The following is a 17,698-nucleotide window of genomic DNA, read 5'->3' on the forward strand; positions in this document are numbered from 1 at the left end:
AAAGAGTTGCAGCTCAAGGAGTATATAAGCACTTTTAGATGCTAACATACCTAATGTTGGAAAAAGAACCATTTCGGTAAGCCGACACTGAATTCATTAATCTTCTCCAGTATGTCACTCTTTTCCAAGGAACAAGTTGTGGCAAAATCTTCTGATATCGCATGTGAGCTATGGGCTTTCTTGGCTGCTGATCATTTTGTGTCCAAACCAGAGAAAACTTTGATTGCTTATATGGTCCCATGCCAGCTGCCAGTAGAAAAGATTACTACATGTTTTACTTTTGTTATGATAAACGAACCGAATAACAATAAAATAAAACAAGCATATATGAAAAGGGAATCTGATATGCAACAGTGGACAGATTATTCTCGAAAAAATGAAAAGGACTATGCCAGAGCAAACAACTTATTCCTTTTCTTTTTCCAAGAAAAACCATCCACTGCTTAGGATCTCCTAACAAAACATGCATAGCAGAATCAATTTAAATATTCCTAATAAGATGTTGAACATGCGCTGAGATATTTTACTTCGCTTTACATACCAGAGTCAGAGAATGCTGAGCTAGAAGATCTTTCCGAAACCATGTTTGCAGCTGATCGTGTATCTAAAGCATCATCAGGCAAGGAAAGTGACTGATTGACAAAGCTCTCTGAATTTCTTACTAGCTGATTTTTACTTCGCTTAAAGTACCCATCAGAGGGAGAAATCTGGTTAATACTTACACCATGAATATCTGAAGCCGCAACCAACTGATTTGCCTTTCTCTTGACATATACCATTTGTTTCAAATTTAGAGAATCCAAGTTAGGCGGATTTCTCTTCTGCTGGCAATCTGAAGCGTAACCTGTCTGAATTAGTGTGTCAGATGTCTTGAATATATCCCCACCAGAGTGTGGAACATTAGCTTCTCCGGATGTAACAGAATCCATGATAGACTCAGGTAAACCGGTGGTAAGGTGATCCATGCTGCAAGATAATGCACATTTTCCTGATGAAGTATCAATGGCATTTGATACTTTGGAAGTGCTGCTGTCTGAGGGAGGCTTTGACTGCTTCTCAAGAGTAAGTATTTTTCCATTGTTAACAAGAGAAGAAATGTTATCAACATCAACCATACTGGAAGATCCCGTGCTTTTGTCTTCGACAGTGAAATTATTAAACTGGATAGCAGATGAAGGCATTCCAAGGGCAACACCAGGAGAACCATGTGGGGGTTTTCGAAGAAGACTATTCCCTTTACGTACATAACTACTACTAGATTGGGCAGTCACTTTGGGAAAAATCTGTTTTGTAGGCAAAGTCGACGACAAAGGCTTGGCAGCTACAAAAGAAGAAGGAGAAGTATCGGACTTTCGATGCCAAGTGTGACGCTTCGTGATATGAATCGGAGGGTTAGCATTTTTCTTAGCTTCAGACACAACAGGCAGTGAACTGCGACAACTTTTTTGAGTAGGGTAGTTGGATTTCTTTTTCCTCTTTTCTATTTCATACTTAGAACTCATAGATGTCATACTTTGGAAATCCCGATGTGGCACAGAGACTACATGATCTTTAACATGGGTCAATGCAAATTTCACATCCGCATGTGAGTATGATCTGGACACACGTACACCTGAATCACCAGGAATTTCAGTTCCAGAAACTTTTCCATCAGATAATAACGCTTCACCATCACATATACCAGTCTGAGCACTGTTCAGTGAGTCATTTTCTTGAGAGCCAACATTAGAAGTTATATCAAACAGCTTCTCTATTGGATCACCATTTGGCTTCACAACTAAATCAAAATGCGCCAAAGAACTACCTGGCTGGGTTACCTCATGAGAGGTCATGATTTGCTCTTGTAAACGATCTAAAAGGCTATCTCCTTTTTGACTCTCTTTACCTTTGCTAGTTTCATTACTTGGAAACACTGAATCTCCACTACCAGCGATAATATCAGTTCCTGGAGTTCTGTGCTTAGAAGTTTCATCAACCATGGAAGCAACATGAATTTCACTCCGTATCTTTCTGCACTGCCTTGGCGAGCTGGGTAGAGAATCACATGGAAACACTGAATCCCTCCTAACAGCAACAATATCAGTTCCTGAGGTTTTGTACTTAGAAGTACCACCAGAAGGCTTGGGTTTCTCTTTATCTTTGCTATTTGCATTTACCACATGAACTTCACTCCGTATCTGCCGGAAGTTCCGCCTTGATGAGCTGGACAAAGAATCACATGAATGCATTGAGTCCCCACTACCAGCAATAATATTAGTTCCCGGAGTGCTGTACTTAGAAGTTCCACCAGTTCCACCAGAAGGCTTCGCTTTCTCTTCTACCTCAATGCTTTCAGCACAATCATTTTCCTTATGCATGATGGCACCTTGAGAATCACTGTAATTAGCTTGAATAGATGTTTTGTTTTGTATATGTTCATTCACTACCACCAAGGGAGAAATATCACAAGGACTAACAGAACTATCGGATACTAAGCAAGAACTGACCTTTGAAGGATCCTTTTCCAGATTTTTATCCGCAGAGAGATTCCGGACAGAACCAATTGCACCAGATGATCCACATTCCAAACGATCTTCAGGAAACAACTTGCATACTGTTGTACATGGTTGAATTTCTTGGACACTAGATTCAGTATCCGCAACTGTTTCATTACCAGACATACCATTCATTCCAACTGCAGGATTTGTTTCAGTTATGAAAGCAGACAAGCTAGGTAATTTATCACAAAATGTTGCAGCACTCTGGCTAACGCCGCGCTCAACAAGACTCTCACTCGCACAATCAGTAAGATCTTTGCTAAGAGAAACATTTGGCTCCGATAAACAATCTTTCAAATCTCGACTATCTGTACCATTAAACTGATCTACAGAAGGAATTTCTGGAGGATGATGAGTTTTCGAAACCAGATCTTCAACGCGGACAAGTCTCTCAGTACTTACATTTTCCATACACACCTCAGATGGTACTGCCATAGCTACATCTGATTCATCACTATGCGAACAGCCATCAGTCTTCTCCACAGGCAACACATTTGATGATCCCTTTACTGTAAACTTTGTCAGAGATGAAGAGTCGTTTACACACATCTGTTTACCTTCATCACTGTCCATATAGTCAACCATTTCTGCAGCAATATTAAGAGGCGTAGTTTCCATGTTTTTTTTTCTGCTAACATTCTCAATCTCAACTGATAAATTAGCTGACTTTTCGCAGCGACGAGGACTTTTACTTTCCATCTCCGAATCTACACTCATATCAGGTGACTCGACCACAGTATTGATAAGCGTCCCAACAGTACAACTGTTAGCATTAGCGAGGCCCCCTGAAGAACTTTTATTGGCATTAGCAAGATCAATTGAAACATTAGCATTATCCAGAGTGGCAGGGGAAACCAGACCCATGTGGAGACCCCTAGAGGAGTCATTTTCAGGAGACAAGAAATCTACATTTTTATTGATCATCTTGTTGTCAACTTCGATACCACCAACATCTGACTTTGCTAACACCTGACCAACAGGATCGTCTCTATTAAAATAGGTGGATGCATTTACAGATGAGTTCTGAAAATCCTTCTCTTGATAACCCAAAGATCCATCAGATGAACTAATAGGTTTTCTTACTTCATACCCAGTATTTACCTCCATCATTGGTAAATTCCTTGATGGTATACAGTCCATGTCCTCGTCTTCACAATGTTGAGACCCAACACTGCACATGGGCTTACCAGCAAAATGAATATCTCCTTCAGAACACCCAGAAAGATCAACGGCTGTTGGCCATGATACAGGTACTTTAACAGGAGACATATTGATTTTTGTCTTTGTCTTCATGATTTCATCCTTCTCCATGACCTTCGAGATGAGAGCTTCACCTGTGCTCGTTCTGTCCAACACATCTTCATGGGACTTCATTATACTTTGGTTATCAATAACATCTGCCACAGCGGAGCAAGCTTCTATATTGCTATCATGTTTCCCATTAATATCATCCTTGGCCTCTACTTTTAAAGTCTCAAAATAACTAGCGGCCTTTTCTGCAGCATGTACATTACTACGAATTTTTGCTTCACTACCATGAGTTGAAGCTTCAGGATCTGTATCAGAAATTCTGACTTTGCTGTCCTGAACGACACCATCAACAAACCTGACTTGGTTTAGCTTACCTCCGGAATCACTGGAAGCTTGAATTGAGGGATTGTCAGGCTCTTTTTCAATTTCAGATGCAGTAGTTTGCCTACTAGACTGTCTATAGCCCTCAGAAACCGATGCCTCAAATGACAAATGGGTTCTCAACATTCCATCTCCTTCAGTTAATGAAGCCTTTTCATTTTTTTCAGAAAGCAATGCTCTTTTAGCTTTACTAGACCTAGGTGTCACAGACGTGCCGGAACGGATACCTGCATTAGCAGGTGATGCTACGGGCTTAGCTACCAGAACGTTCGATTTAAATGAAACATCAAGATCCACTGGAGTTCTACCTCTTTGCTTCTCCACCAGTCCACGATCAGAATGACCCAAGTGTTCCTTACCCCTATACGAGTTAGAGTTAAACCTTTTCCCGTTATGATGATTATGTTGCCGAGACCGATCATTCTCTCTGCTGTTTTGATAGGATCTTGGAGTTTCAAGCCTTAGCAGAGCACTCTTCTTCTGGGTTTGTTTCCTGGGTGTTCGATTCAACTCATTGCTCTCCTCTCTTCTTCCACGGTCAATATAGTGTTCTATCTCAGAATGATAATAATCATCCTTTCTCCGGGGATGCAGAGTCCTCCCTCCATTACGCGCTTCATCCCATCTCTGGTTTCTAGTCCCCTCATGGCTTGCGGATGACCTAGTCATATTGCGACTGAATGTAACACTAACACCATGTCCTTCACTGCCATAACCAACACTTGGAGGTAAAACCCTATTTCCCTCATCTAAACCCCTAAAATATCTACCGGATTCTGATTTCAACTGACCACGGTCTTGATAATTACCCTCTATCCTTGTGGCTCCAGATTCTTTTCTAACATATCCAAGATTACGAAACTCATCTTTAGACCTAGAACTACCATCTAAAGCACGATTACTGCCAACACCCGAAGAATCCCTGGACGAGCGGCTATAGTCATACTGATAGTTACGGCCTATTGGACCATCATCCACTCGGATTCGACTTTGAGAAGCATCCACTGTCCATGAATCATGCCTTTTTTTTTCATTGAACCGAGCCCAATCAGTCTGAGCAATATCTCGCGATTCCGTACACTGGATACTGGATGACAACGGCTGCGATATCCTTTGAGGCTCATAGCTAACTTGCTGAGGAATGTATTGAGGATGCTGCTGTTGCTGTTGGTGCTGCTGTAACGGTGGTGGCTGATTTTGCTGCTGAAGCGGCGGCGGCGGATGGTGAGAGTAATAAGAAGAAGAAGGCGCCGGATTAGGAGGAAGATCTTGGCGATGATGAGAGTATTGTTGGTGGTGGTAATCCTGACGCTGACCATTGCTCTGGGTTGATAGAGCATAAAAATTAGGGCTATCGGGATGAGATTGAGGAGGAGGAGGTAACGGCGGCGGCGGCGGAAGGAGAGGAGCAGAAGGAGGATGAGGAGAGTAAGAAGAATTCCATGGATCGTAGGTAGGATTGTAATGAGAAGAAGAATCCATGGCTGATTGAAATTTTCAGATCTTTTTGGAACCGCGTCTTCTTCTTCTTCTTCTGATGACCGATGACGATAATAAAACGCACGCAACAACACGAAAACGGCGATAAAAATAGGATTATTGTACACACGAATTATTATAAAAAAAAATCTACTTCTCGAATCGTCGAAACGCGGCGATTTGCGGCAAATCCGGTTTTTATATCTTCTTCTTCTTCTTCGTTGCAACGTGCAGACTCTTGTTTTCCCCTAATCTTATTGGGCCCATTTATGGGCCGAGTGAAGTCAATAAATCATATTCGTTGTACTTCATCGTGTCCGTTGCTTTCAAACGCAGATGAACGTTTCATATAGGACAGGAAGATACTTATCATCTTATACCACAGAATAGATTGATTGACTCAGACTTTGCTTAGAGTTGAGATAAGATTGCCAAAATCTGTTCAAGATTGTGATAGGCACTCTGACGAATAAACGCTATTATTATTATTTCAACAAGATAATGTAATGTTTTCTATTGATAATGGTATTGAGAGAGTCTAGGACACCGGGCACGTTCACATGCAAGAAAAAATTCACTTTGATCCCTTCCGAGTAATTATTCAGGATCAAGGAATAAAAGTTACTTGTCTATGTTGCCCCAAAAAAGATTTTTGCAGGAAACACTCCAAACATTGGAAAGCTGCAACATAGGGAGGGAGGAGGGCTTATAAAACCCACAAATCCACCTCTCATCCACCGCCCATGACCCATCCAAAATGAAAAGAAATATGCTTTTTCATATATACACTTTAGACTTTACACCCACACAAAGAGAACCCATTTTCTTCACCATCTTCACCTTGGACAGTTTTGGCAATTGTGATTTCTTGTAGTGAACAAAAACGGCTCAGTTGAAGCTCGATGAAGGACTTGTTCTGCCTTTAAGATAACCTTCCACGGAGATGCCTTGCTCGATGCTTCCCATGGAGAGAGAGTCATCTTCCATGTCGAGGAATGCTAGGTTGAGATGTGACTGCAGATTAGACCTCCACAATTTCTCGTCCTTGAGTACCTTTGAATCCTCTAAAGGGTTGTTAACTTGTAGCTTTGCCCATTTTAGCATCTCCGCGTCACCGTTAAGAAGCTTTAGTACCTGCATTTTCACAAGACATGTCATGTTAGTAACCACGTCTATACTCAGTTGGGAATGAAATAGAGGATTAAATAAAAATAACTCACCATTCCCATTTCAGGCCTAGATTGAGGGTTATGTCTTATACAAAGAGTGGCTGCTAATGCCAACCTCTCCATCTGGTCGCCTTTGCTGTCATCTTGCAAACTTGGGTCCAATAGTTGAGAATATTCTTTGTTATCCAGAATCGTCTTCGCCTGCACGTGTACATAAATATCTGTTTAGTAGTAGCAGAGAAAGCTTAGAACTTTCAATGTAATAACTTTTCAAACTACGTACCCACATAACAAGACTCTCTTGAGCCTTTGGAGATTCACTATTAACTGGTTTTCGTCCAGAAAGAAGCTCGAGGAGTACAACACCGTATGCATAGACATCTATCTTATTGTTCATCTTGCCATACATAAAGTACTCTGGAGCTAAATAGCTGCACCAAGAAACATATAAGTAATCTCTTACAACTTTCACGCAACATCATCATAATTTGTCTCTCTTTTTTTTTACTCACCCAAAGGTTCCTGCAATATCGGAGCAGATTATCTGAGTTGTAGATAGCGACGCCCACTTTGCAAGCCCAAAATCAGAAAGCTGTGAACAAGACATACCTTCTTAGCATCACACAGTTTTCCTCTTTGATGTGATACTAAAAGAATCTTACCTGTGGCTCAAAATCATCAGACAATAATATATTTGATGACTTAACATCTCTGTGAATGACAGGTTGTGGAGCACTGTTATGCAGATAGTCCAACGCCTCAGCTATTCCCACAGCCACCTTATATCTCTCATTCCAACGAAATGCAACCAGGTCCTTCTTGTTGCCTAATGTAAAACCGTGTTTTGTTAGAAAAGAGCATAATAAAATCTGCAGGCTACAAAGTTAGAGGCTTACCGTGAAGATTCTCTTCAAGGCTCCCTCTCGAGAGATAATTGTATACTAGTAATAGGTTATGGTTTTCAAAGCAATAGCCTAAGAGTGAAATAACGGTTTTATGGTGTAAGGTTGTGATGATGTCAATCTCTGCCACAAAATCCTTCAACACACATTCGGTTTGCTTGAGAATTTTCACTGCAACCTCTCTTCCATTTGGCAGGTAACCTCTAAAAACCCGGCTGTTGCCTCCTTTTCCGATGAAATTATCTGAAAACATAAATTGCCGTTTATTAGTTAAGACAAAAGGCAAATGAAAAGAGTCTAAAGAAATTATATAGCTTGAATATGAGAGGAGAGGAACGAACCAGCACAGAAATTGGATGTCACTGACACAAGTTCCTTGTACTTAAAAAACTGGCAAGATGTGGATATCCTCGCCCGAAGATCATCCACATCCTCTGGGAATCTACTTGAGCTACAATCAAGAGAACATTTCACGAACGTAGAATCATTATCATCAGGAGAAATTGCTCCACTTTCAGTGTTGAAGCTAGACAAAAGCTTACTATCTTCAGATTTTGAAGAATCAAAACCAATCTGCTTAGTGTCTCCAACAACAGAATTGGTCCTAGAAGGCAGCTTCAGCACCCATTGGACAACTGGTATCTTTCTGAACGAAGAGCTTCGCGGAGCAGAAGCTAATACATCTGAAGGGGCTACACGACAAAGCAAAGGCCAACCTGGTCTAAATTCAGGAAGTTCCTTTACCAGCATAGTAATGAATCGGTTCAAATCTTCTGGAAACTTAGCAGGCACAAGCGCCATTGCCTTGTGGAAATGCGCATTATCATCTTGATCACAATCAGAACTAGCGGATCCAGAAGGCATAGAATTCATATCACGAACCGAGCAATTCCCAAGGCATGCAGACACTAAAGAACGCCGTAGACTCTGGCCATTACAATGATCCTCCTCCGACTCTTCCTCTTCCTCCTCGGGATGGTTTACTACTTTGGTATTCTTTCTCAGTGTGGCGGGCATCTGAAAGAAATTAGACAAAGTGGTCCTACGAGCATCGTTTTTTCCTATGACAAACCAATGTCCAAGTTTTAAACACAGATACAAATCATCACATACAAAAGTTTGGAAACTCATATGGTAAAGGTCAAACCTTGAGATTGATGAATGATGGATGAGGAACCATATTTCTGAAACATCACTTTCCCCTTGTCAACAGCCAGAACACAGCAATTTTTTGATACTTTTCTGGCCAAGTACTTAGCCACTGAGACAGATGAATGAATTGTATGATAACGTTTGGAGATTCCAACCACTACTTTGGATGCAGAACACAATTTTGCTTCTCTAACTAGAATCTTTCGAGAAGAAGAACCCCGGGACAATTTCAACTTCAACTCCACCTATTCAACATTTCCAAGTAATCACATTAAAGACTGTTGAATTCATTCATCAGCTAAAAACAGAGAACAAAAAAAAACAAAAGGCATGACTTTAAATTATTAAACCTGTTTCAGTGTGCAGAAACCTTCATAGACTTCAAGAAAAGAGTCAAAATTCTTAACAATAGAGATAAGCGAAGAGTTGTCTGCTCGATCAACGATCTCTACAAAAATCAAAACAAAGAGAGTAAACACGAAAAACCCATTTTCCAAAAATCGTAGCTTTAATTCGTTAATCTTAGAAGAAAGGAAACAAAAAAAAGTGATAATACCATTGCCGAGAATATGAAGAGCGATTACGGTATCACCCGGTTCAGCGACCTTGACCAAAGCCCAATCAAGCAGCTCATTGCTCGACTCATCGAACTTCACGCCTACCATAACGTTACGCCCCCCTCCTCCTGGAACGACGCCGTTTTCAGCCATCTCTGCTCTTATATTACTCACTCGTCCAGTTTCCTCAAAATGTTTTTGTCAGAATCTTAAATGAATACGTTGTAGCCTTGTAGGAAAGTAGGGTGATGATTCCTGGAGACACAAGTATCATCGGACTGCTCGCAAAGGAGAATTCTCAATCTCTCTCACACTCTCATGCGGCTTTAGTTTTTTGGTTTTGCAGCTTCTGAGAAAGAGAGAAGAGTATAAGAATGGTGGAACATAAAATTCCAAAAATCAAAAAAAGGAACGGAGGAGGAGCAGACAATTTAGAATTTTTTTTTTTTTTTTTTTTTCCACTTGATAAAATAATATTTTTAGTCTACACACTGCACACTCTCTCATTAATAAATATCAACCTAACAAAAATATCAAAATCTTTAAAAATTTCAGATATATTCATGAAATAAACATTATTTGTTACAACGTTATTTATTCTCTGTTCTCTCTATTCGATTAATACATACATCAAATTATATTGCAAATGTACGTATTAGATACGGCGAATAAGGTCCACCGTTATCGGTTAATAGAACATTGTGCCATGTATAAAACCATAAATGAGGAGGCAATAAGATAACAAATTATGCTATCTATCATAAAGACTTTTCATATGTATGATTCTTATTCCTTTGTTTCTATATGATTAATGCATTCCTTGTCTATTGTGTATGTATTTTAATAGGTAAGTTGAAGATTCAAAGATACTTTGAGATTGTAGGCCACGAAGACCATACCTACTTTATTATTTACATATTCAACGGTTTGTTGCACGTACCTTATCGTTATTATGATTCCATTTTTGACTAATCTGTCTCATGTCAATCTCCTCTATTTAATCGTGCAATTTTATTTGTATTCGATATATCTATTACACATCTTTTTGGTTTTCTGCAGATGATTATTAATGTATTATTACACTTGTAACGTGTAAATTTGTGTTCCAACCTGCCAAGAGTGTCAATAGTAGCTAGCATGTACAGTTCTATGAATGTATGCATTCATAGTTCATACATTCATCATTTTCAAATTTCAGTTGACTTCGATTGTAACGTGCCTAAATCCTTCAACTAAATTGAATTGTATAGAACCAAAATTTTGTTCCATAATATTAAACACATTCATTGTTTACAACTAATATAACCTAACGTCTAACGAAGTCCTGAAATCGATTACGGAATCGTTGGTAACTTGGTGTATTTTGTTTCATTTTAGGTGTCATTCCAAGTACGTAATTCTTGTAAATTTACAAGAAACGTAAATACTTTGTATAAGAAAAAAAAAAAAAAGAAAAAATAACTGAAATGGGGGAAGTTAATGTTCGGTGGTCACAGAATGGGCCGATGGAACCACCCACAAGAACATAACTGCTCTGTCGGCGACGTTGACAAATGTCATCCCACTCACGTGAAATCCCAATCGACCAAACATTATACCGTCCACGTGTCGCTTTTGAAGTCATGTGATGTGATAAATCACGGGATCGAGGATATTATAACAAACTACCTGCCGTTTTAGTAAGATTCGTATCCCCCAAAAACGACACGCCGGCTAAGATCCAATAGCCATGCTGCGTACTGACTCAAGTGTTTATCACACCACCATCCCACTTGCAAACACTTTGTTGTTCCAATCTTGGATATGACTAATATCTCCTCACAAGAATAATACCAAAGCCATCATCATAATCAATTGAAAACTTGAATTAAATACCTAAAAGTTTGCAAAATAAGCTAGCTTCTCTAGTCATCGAATGTTATACTCCATCCAACTTGCATCTACACACACTTTCTAGAGCCCAAACCCATATCATCTAATAACGCATTCAACTCTGCTGCTAGTGAAGTACCCTGAGGTCAAAAAATTTGTCTACTATGGAAGAAGACATCTTCGACCTTCCACCGTATCATCCATTAACATCACCTGCTCTCATATTCCATCCCGGGGAGATTTTTTTATCATTGTCTCTTGGGGGTTTTTAGAACCAATTCGAGACACTGAAGTCTCGTAGCTTCCTGAGATGTTTCTCCATGTCTTCTCGGGTCTTGGTCCACTCTTCCCTTTCTATTACCGTTGTCGGATCATCTCTTTCCCCCTGAAAGAAGCAAAATCAATAAACATAGAGTGAAGATGAGTAAGAAAGCTTAGGTGAAGGACTACACATGACTGCCAGATGAAATGGATGTGGAAACGAAAAGCTACCGCATGTATGATTTTAAAGGAGGTTCCGTTATCGCGTATCACGAGCAAGTCATCCTTTCTATCCCTTTTTCTTCCTCCCGGAACTGTCACCTGAAACAATCTAAAACTTTTAACATGGGAAGGAAGATTTTCATCACAGCTTTGAGCTATGCAGAGTGTCTCAAGAACTTATAACTCAAGCTATATGATTCATAACTAGAGTAGATATAATACTAATGTAAACCAGCATTGTATTAGTGTAATAGCATAAGGGAATATGTCAAAAACATCAAGAACACCCAATTGGTTCATAATGATCACATAAAAATTGAAAGGTACAAATCGGTCATACCAGAACTCTGGCTCTGGTGATTGACTTTGTCTTGGAATCAATAACATAGATCTCTTCAAGATCTAGAACAAATTCTTGGTCGTTTGTCCTTCTGTTCCGGTAATGCTTTGTCAAGAAAACCTACATAACATATAAACATGATAAAGACAACTTGTAACAGAAACTGTAACTACTAAACTAAACTAAGCAGTTTCGCGTTGATTTCATCCTTAACGAGTTATATAACATATTTCCTGGTGTGGTTTCCAAAAATGTTGCTAAATCAAAACTAAGTGCTTCCTTGTTAATACATGTTGCTCAAAAATCCCTGCATCAAAGACCTGATGGTTTTAACATCAATGTATGGGACATGGTCCAATATGTACCTTGGATATCTCCCTCTCAGATTTGTACAGTGGATCTCGGGGAGCATCAATAGGTGGTTCCGTGACATTGTAACATCCATAGTCACTCATTGCACATCGAATATACTGTATTGTAACATAATTAACCAAGCCATTATTAGCACCAACCCAAATTACTGATAGATAAAGCTTGGATGTAAAACATACACAAACATCAATAGCAAAAGTGTACAACATTGACCAGTATGATAGGGAAAGTGGTCGAACAAACACCCATCTGCCACACTCTCGGTTTCTGATTATACTAAGTGAGTAAATGGTGGCAAAATCTCTTACCATTTACAACACTTTTTGAGTTTCTTAGTTCAAAATTTCAGTCTAGAAATAACAGCAAACTTGTACAGCTCAGTGTAGATAAGATAACATATTGTATACAATTACCAATTACAGGGTAGAGTGAAGGTGAATAGGATGAATTAGCAATCGAACAAGAAAACATTTATCTTTGCTAAAGAAAGCATTAGGCATTACAAAAACAACAATCTGGTAAGGATAAAATGACTAACCTTTTGAGGCATTGGAGCAAGAACTCTCGGAATTGAGTAAATATCTGTATCCGGAGGAGTAGCATACATCTGCATCCACAAAACAAACAAATGAACCCAGGAACTAGAGAAACCGAACAAAACGAGCAATTCGAGACATTGAATGAACTCACACACCTCCCTGAAATCATAAACATCGTTATCTGGATCAGGCGGTTTTCTGATAAAGAAATCACAATCCATCAAGCTGATTTTATGAAACTCCTCTTCGTTAATCCTGTAATCAACCACCATATCCGAGTCCCATCCTTGCGTCGATATAAAGCTCTTGCTCTGCACAAAAGCGATATCTCCGTCACCACCACCGCCTGAAGCAGCTATCGCGGCGGCCAAGGGGTCGTACTCTACGTCATAGTCCTTCTTGTTGTCAACTTCCTCCACTTCCTCGTCATCCATGTCGTACTCGTCCTGTCCACCTCCATCGCCGTCGACGTCGTCTACTTTAACGATGATACCANGAATCCCTTCATCAACAACCTGATGGTTTTAACATCAATGTATGGGACAAGGTCCAATATGTTGTACCTTGGATATCTCCCTCTCAGATTTGTACAGTGGATCTCGGGGAGCATCAATAGGTGGTTCAGTGACATTGTAACATCCATAGTCACTCATTGCACATCGAATATACTGTATTGTAACAAAATTAACCAAGCCATTATTAGCACCAAAACCAAATTACTGATTGATAAACCTTGGATGTAAAAACAACAACTGGTAAGGATAAAATGACTAACCTTTTGAGGCATTGGAGCAAGAACTCTCGGAATTGAGTAAATATCTGTATCCGGAGGAGTAACATACATCTGCAGCCACAAAACAAAACGAAAAACGCCGTTTATAGTTGAAAAAAATGAACTCAATAACTAGAGAAACCGAATAAAACGAGCAATTCGAGTCATTGAACTCACACACCTCCCTGAAATCATAAACATCGTTATCTGGATCAGGCGGTTTTCTGATAAAGAAATCACAATCCATCAAGCTGATTTTATGAAACTCGTCTTCGTTTATCCTGTAATCAACCACCATATCCGAGTCCCATCCTTGCGTCGATATAAAGCTCTTGCTCTGCACAAAAGCGATATCTCCGTCACCACCACCGCCTGAAGCAGCTATCGCGGCGGCCAAGGGGTCGTACTCTACGTCATAGTCCTTCTTGTTGTCAACTTCCTCCACTTCCTCGTCATCCATGTCGTACTCGTCCTGTCCACCTCCATCGCCGTCGACGTCGTCTACTTTAACGATGATACCATGTCCGCGGCGGGATTTGAGTGTCAAAGGCGCGAAACAACAGTCGTTTCTGAATAACGCGAATTGCCGCTGCGTGGCGGAGGGAGACGGTGGTTTTAAGGTGAATGAGAGTAGAGATAAGGAAAGAGAAGCGGCCGAAGACGCCATGGGAAGGAGATAAAAGCTCACAGAGAGTGTTCTAAAATGCTCACAGGATTAGATATTCTAACAATATTATCGGTTCGGTTTATTTTTGATTTAGATAGATTCCGGTTCGGATATATTTTGGTTTATAACTTATAAAGACCAGAAATTTGCTCAGTTTTTATCAAAATTAGTTTAATATTCTAAAATTAGGCTTTTTGACATATGTTATTTGGTATTTTTAAGTATAAGATTATAGTTATTGAGAAGGGCTTTTGGATATAATTTTTATTCTAAATCGGTTTTAGGTTCGGTTCGATTCGGTTTTCGGTTTGAGATTCGGTTCGATTCGTCTCCTTCATTTTTGGTATCCCGCGCAACTTTCTTCTTCATCTCTCTCTCTCTGAGTTTTAAGTTCTCTCTAAATCGATTCGGCCAAATTCACTTCTCTTGATTGGTGGTTCAGATCGTGCCGTCTCGAATTCGGGGTTGAGTAGATACTGGATCACTGACCCGACCCGAATTATTAATGTCGGAAGTGAAGGAGACGGGTGGGGTTTCTATTGGCGGCGAATCGTTGAGAGCGTCGCCGAAGGTTCTGACGGCTGGTGATCGGAAATTACTTAAGGTGGAGCTACGGCCAGGGGATACAACGTATGTTTCGTGGAAGAAGCTTATGAGGGATGCTAGTAAGGTCAATGGTTCATCGGCTTCGGTTCCCGATCCGCCTCCTAATGCTAACCCTAACCTCGAGTCTCGAATTGCACCGCCAGTGAGTTTGATGTTGCACGAGATGGTTGTACTCGGATATATAATATACTTGTAGGCATTATTTGTGTGTGGGTTTCGTTTCCTGCTATCGGATTAAGCGTTGTCTTTGTTTTGGGAGCTGTGTCTTCCATGTTAGGGTTTTATCCAGGAGCTTTACTAATTTTACCGATTTTTCAGATTTTTTTGCTGGGGAAAATGCTTGAATTGGTTAATTGGGTTGAGGGATTTTGTTGTCGTTGCTCTTTGACGTCCAGTGTGCTGTGTGCCTAGAGTTCAATAAGCAAACTCCTTAAACGAAGAAAGTCTGGAACTTGATATATGATCTTTGGCGTCTTTTCTAATTGTTAGCTACTTTAGGCGAACTTCATTGTTATCAATGTGAACATGCCATCAATTATACTTGATCTCGTAAGGAATTTGGTTTAGTTTGTTGCAATGAGAACTGTAGATGTATGAGTTAAGAATATAGAGAAAGTTCAATTAGCAGAACTAGGCAATTAAAGCATATAATAGTAGATTTTCATTTCGAGAAGGTAGAGTATGCTTGCGGCTTTCCTCACAGTTTATTCTTCTTACCCATACAATATGGGCTCAAGTCATTGTCGTCAGCTGTATTTACATATCCAATGTAGGGGCAGCCAGCAGAAATTGAAACGAACGATCAACCTCATTCTAACCGTTTCAACGCTGTTATTGAGAAGATAGAGAGGCTCTATAAGGTATGCTACTTTTTGTTTCAACATAAAACGCTTTTCTTTTGGAGGTTGGTTGTGGTATGTTTGATTTCTTACATTCACCAACATTTTGCATACCATGGATTAGCACTGTTGCATTCACACATCTCTGAATAGTGTATGCTTACTTAAGAAAATTACTCTCAGGGTAATGATAGCAGTGATGGGGAAGAGTTAGACGGTGCTCCTGACGACGATGAGTATGACACTGAAGATTCATTTATCGATGATGCCGAACTGGTTGGTCTTGATATATTCATATGATTTATGCGGGGGAAGTGTTTTTTCTTGACAGCTGAGACATCATATCTTTGTTATCTCACTCTATTCCTGGCAGGATGAGTATTTTGAAGTTGATAATTCAGCAGTTAAACATGATGGATTTTATGTCAATAGAGGAAAGTTAGAGCGGATGTGAGTTTCTTCCCTCTTTTCAATATCTGACGTCTCATTATCTGTGGTCGCTTAGTCACTTTCCATTTACTCAACCATGTTTAGAATAGGCAATGTGTCATAAGTATTTGATGGTCGAATATGGTTGGGAGTCTTAGTACTACTGCCTCAGTTAATGTCTATAGCGTGATTGGTATGGTTCATATAGATGTAGGTTCTTATTATGATAGAGTAAGATTTTTTCTCAGTTTCACCTAAATATATTCTATTGTATTCCATCTATGAGTTATCTAATTTCCGACTCCTTTTTACAACAGAGAACCTTCGACAACATCTAACCAGCAACCCAAAAAGAGGCGACGCAAAGATCCAGCAAAACCATTTGGTGATGCCGTTGGCGTCTCTGATAAACACACCAAGTTGTCCTTAACAGCTAGGGGAAAGGTACCATCAAATAGATAACTAATATGTCGGAGTTTGAGTCCGATGACTGATTATGCGAATGGTGACGTCCAGGATCAGTCAACGGCGTCCGGGTCCTCTTTGAAGAGAAAGTATAATGTCGCAAGGAAAACACAGGAGCCACCTTTTCCTTTTGGAGCGCAAGATGCGAATATTTCATTATCTCTGGATGATGTGAAGCATTCTGATAGAGCAAATCATCAGAATAAGAAGGACACATGTCCCAAGTCAAAGGAAACTGGATCCTCTAGTGCCCTTCATCAAAAATACAGCAACAAAGGCTTACATCAACAATCTAAGTCCCTGCCAGGAAAATCTCTGCCCAATGTTTCTGCAGAGGCAACAATAGTCCGCCAGAAAGAAAACAATGGTATGCATGAGCTGGCAAATGCAAAAAGCAGACAATCTAGTCAAGCGTCTGTAAGTACATTCCAACTGTGTCTTCAATTACATAGCATACACTCAGTTGGTCGGTCTCAATTCTATGGTACACATGTAATTTTGGGGCCTGTCATGTTACATCCACGAAATGATTGCCTTTAATCTCTGTGACATAACGGTCTGTTATTGCATATTAGATCGTATTTATGTGCCACTATGTGCCACGTTATGTGGCTGGCATCCATTTAAGGGTTCTGTAGTAGTTTTCTTCTCTAGTTTCCATCTCGGTTCTGGGAGGTTTTTCTGTTTAATCTTTGCTTCCAGGCATTTTTCTTACCACAAAGTTCACATCAAACTCATTTTGTAATTCTGCTATAACCTGTTTCTTCTACTCAGAAAAGAGATGGTTCTAATGTGAAGTCTAAAATCTCCATCCTCGAGAAAGCCATAAGGGAATTGGAGAAGGTGGTTGCCGAATGTGAGTTTTAATATTTTTCAGGTGGATCAC

At 39.9% G+C, this 17,698-nt stretch overlaps 4 protein-coding genes across 10 annotated transcripts in view; 1 reads left to right on the forward strand and 3 right to left on the reverse strand.

Annotated features, from left to right (window-relative positions):
• LOC104740850 (uncharacterized protein At1g21580-like) overlaps window positions 1-5,874 on the reverse strand; it is a 10,168-nt gene extending 4,294 nt beyond the window's left edge. Inside the window, exons 1-3 of one of the 3 annotated variants that reach the window (XM_010461563.2) lie at window positions 4,478-5,868; window positions 542-4,396; window positions 51-246 (exon numbers count right to left, since the gene is read on the reverse strand). In XM_010461563.2, the coding sequence (XP_010459865.1) occupies window positions 51-246; window positions 542-4,396; window positions 4,478-5,651 (5,225 nt within the window). In that variant the 5' untranslated portion in view covers window positions 5,652-5,868. Of the gene's footprint in view, window positions 1-50; window positions 247-541 lie in introns of all 3 variants that reach the window. The other 2 variants (XM_010461562.2, XM_010461564.2) reach the window with 2 other exon arrangements.
• On the reverse strand, window positions 6,204-9,546 carry LOC104740852 (receptor like protein kinase S.2; the record flags this gene model as incomplete). The annotated part of the gene is given in 10 exon segments (XM_010461565.2): window positions 6,204-6,782; window positions 6,869-7,018; window positions 7,101-7,248; window positions 7,330-7,409; window positions 7,480-7,643; window positions 7,714-7,962; window positions 8,061-8,780; window positions 8,867-9,116; window positions 9,222-9,319; window positions 9,428-9,546. Coding segments are annotated over 10 exon segments (2,224 nt in total), but the record flags the coding sequence as incomplete, so codon positions are not given.
• LOC104740853 lies at window positions 11,270-14,507 on the reverse strand. Its single transcript, XM_010461566.2, has 7 exons — window positions 14,326-14,507; window positions 13,190-13,527; window positions 13,034-13,102; window positions 12,489-12,593; window positions 12,124-12,243; window positions 11,793-11,882; window positions 11,270-11,685 (listed from the first exon to the last, which is right to left on the reverse strand). Exons 1-7 carry the CDS (start codon window positions 14,471-14,473, stop codon window positions 11,569-11,571), a joined length of 987 nt encoding a protein of 328 aa, XP_010459868.1. The 5' UTR covers window positions 14,474-14,507; the 3' UTR covers window positions 11,270-11,568.
• Window positions 14,823-17,679, forward strand: LOC104740854. 5 transcript variants are annotated; one of them, XM_010461571.2, is made up of 7 exons: window positions 14,823-15,221; window positions 15,853-15,939; window positions 16,102-16,194; window positions 16,292-16,368; window positions 16,665-16,791; window positions 16,864-17,229; window positions 17,587-17,679. In XM_010461571.2, the coding sequence occupies exons 1-7, from the start codon at window positions 14,979-14,981 to the stop codon at window positions 17,677-17,679; spliced, it is 1,086 nt and encodes a 361-aa protein (XP_010459873.1). In that variant the 5' UTR covers window positions 14,823-14,978. The 5 variants fall into 5 exon arrangements, with proteins under 5 accessions (XP_010459873.1, XP_010459872.1, XP_010459874.1 ...); XM_010461570.2 differs by having other exon boundaries at window positions 14,829-15,245; window positions 16,870-17,229; XM_010461572.2 differs by having other exon boundaries at window positions 14,832-15,221; window positions 15,859-15,939.

This window comes from Camelina sativa, chromosome 14, assembly GCF_000633955.1.
Source record: "Camelina sativa cultivar DH55 chromosome 14, Cs, whole genome shotgun sequence".
Classification (NCBI taxonomy): Eukaryota; Viridiplantae; Streptophyta; class Magnoliopsida; order Brassicales; family Brassicaceae; genus Camelina; species Camelina sativa.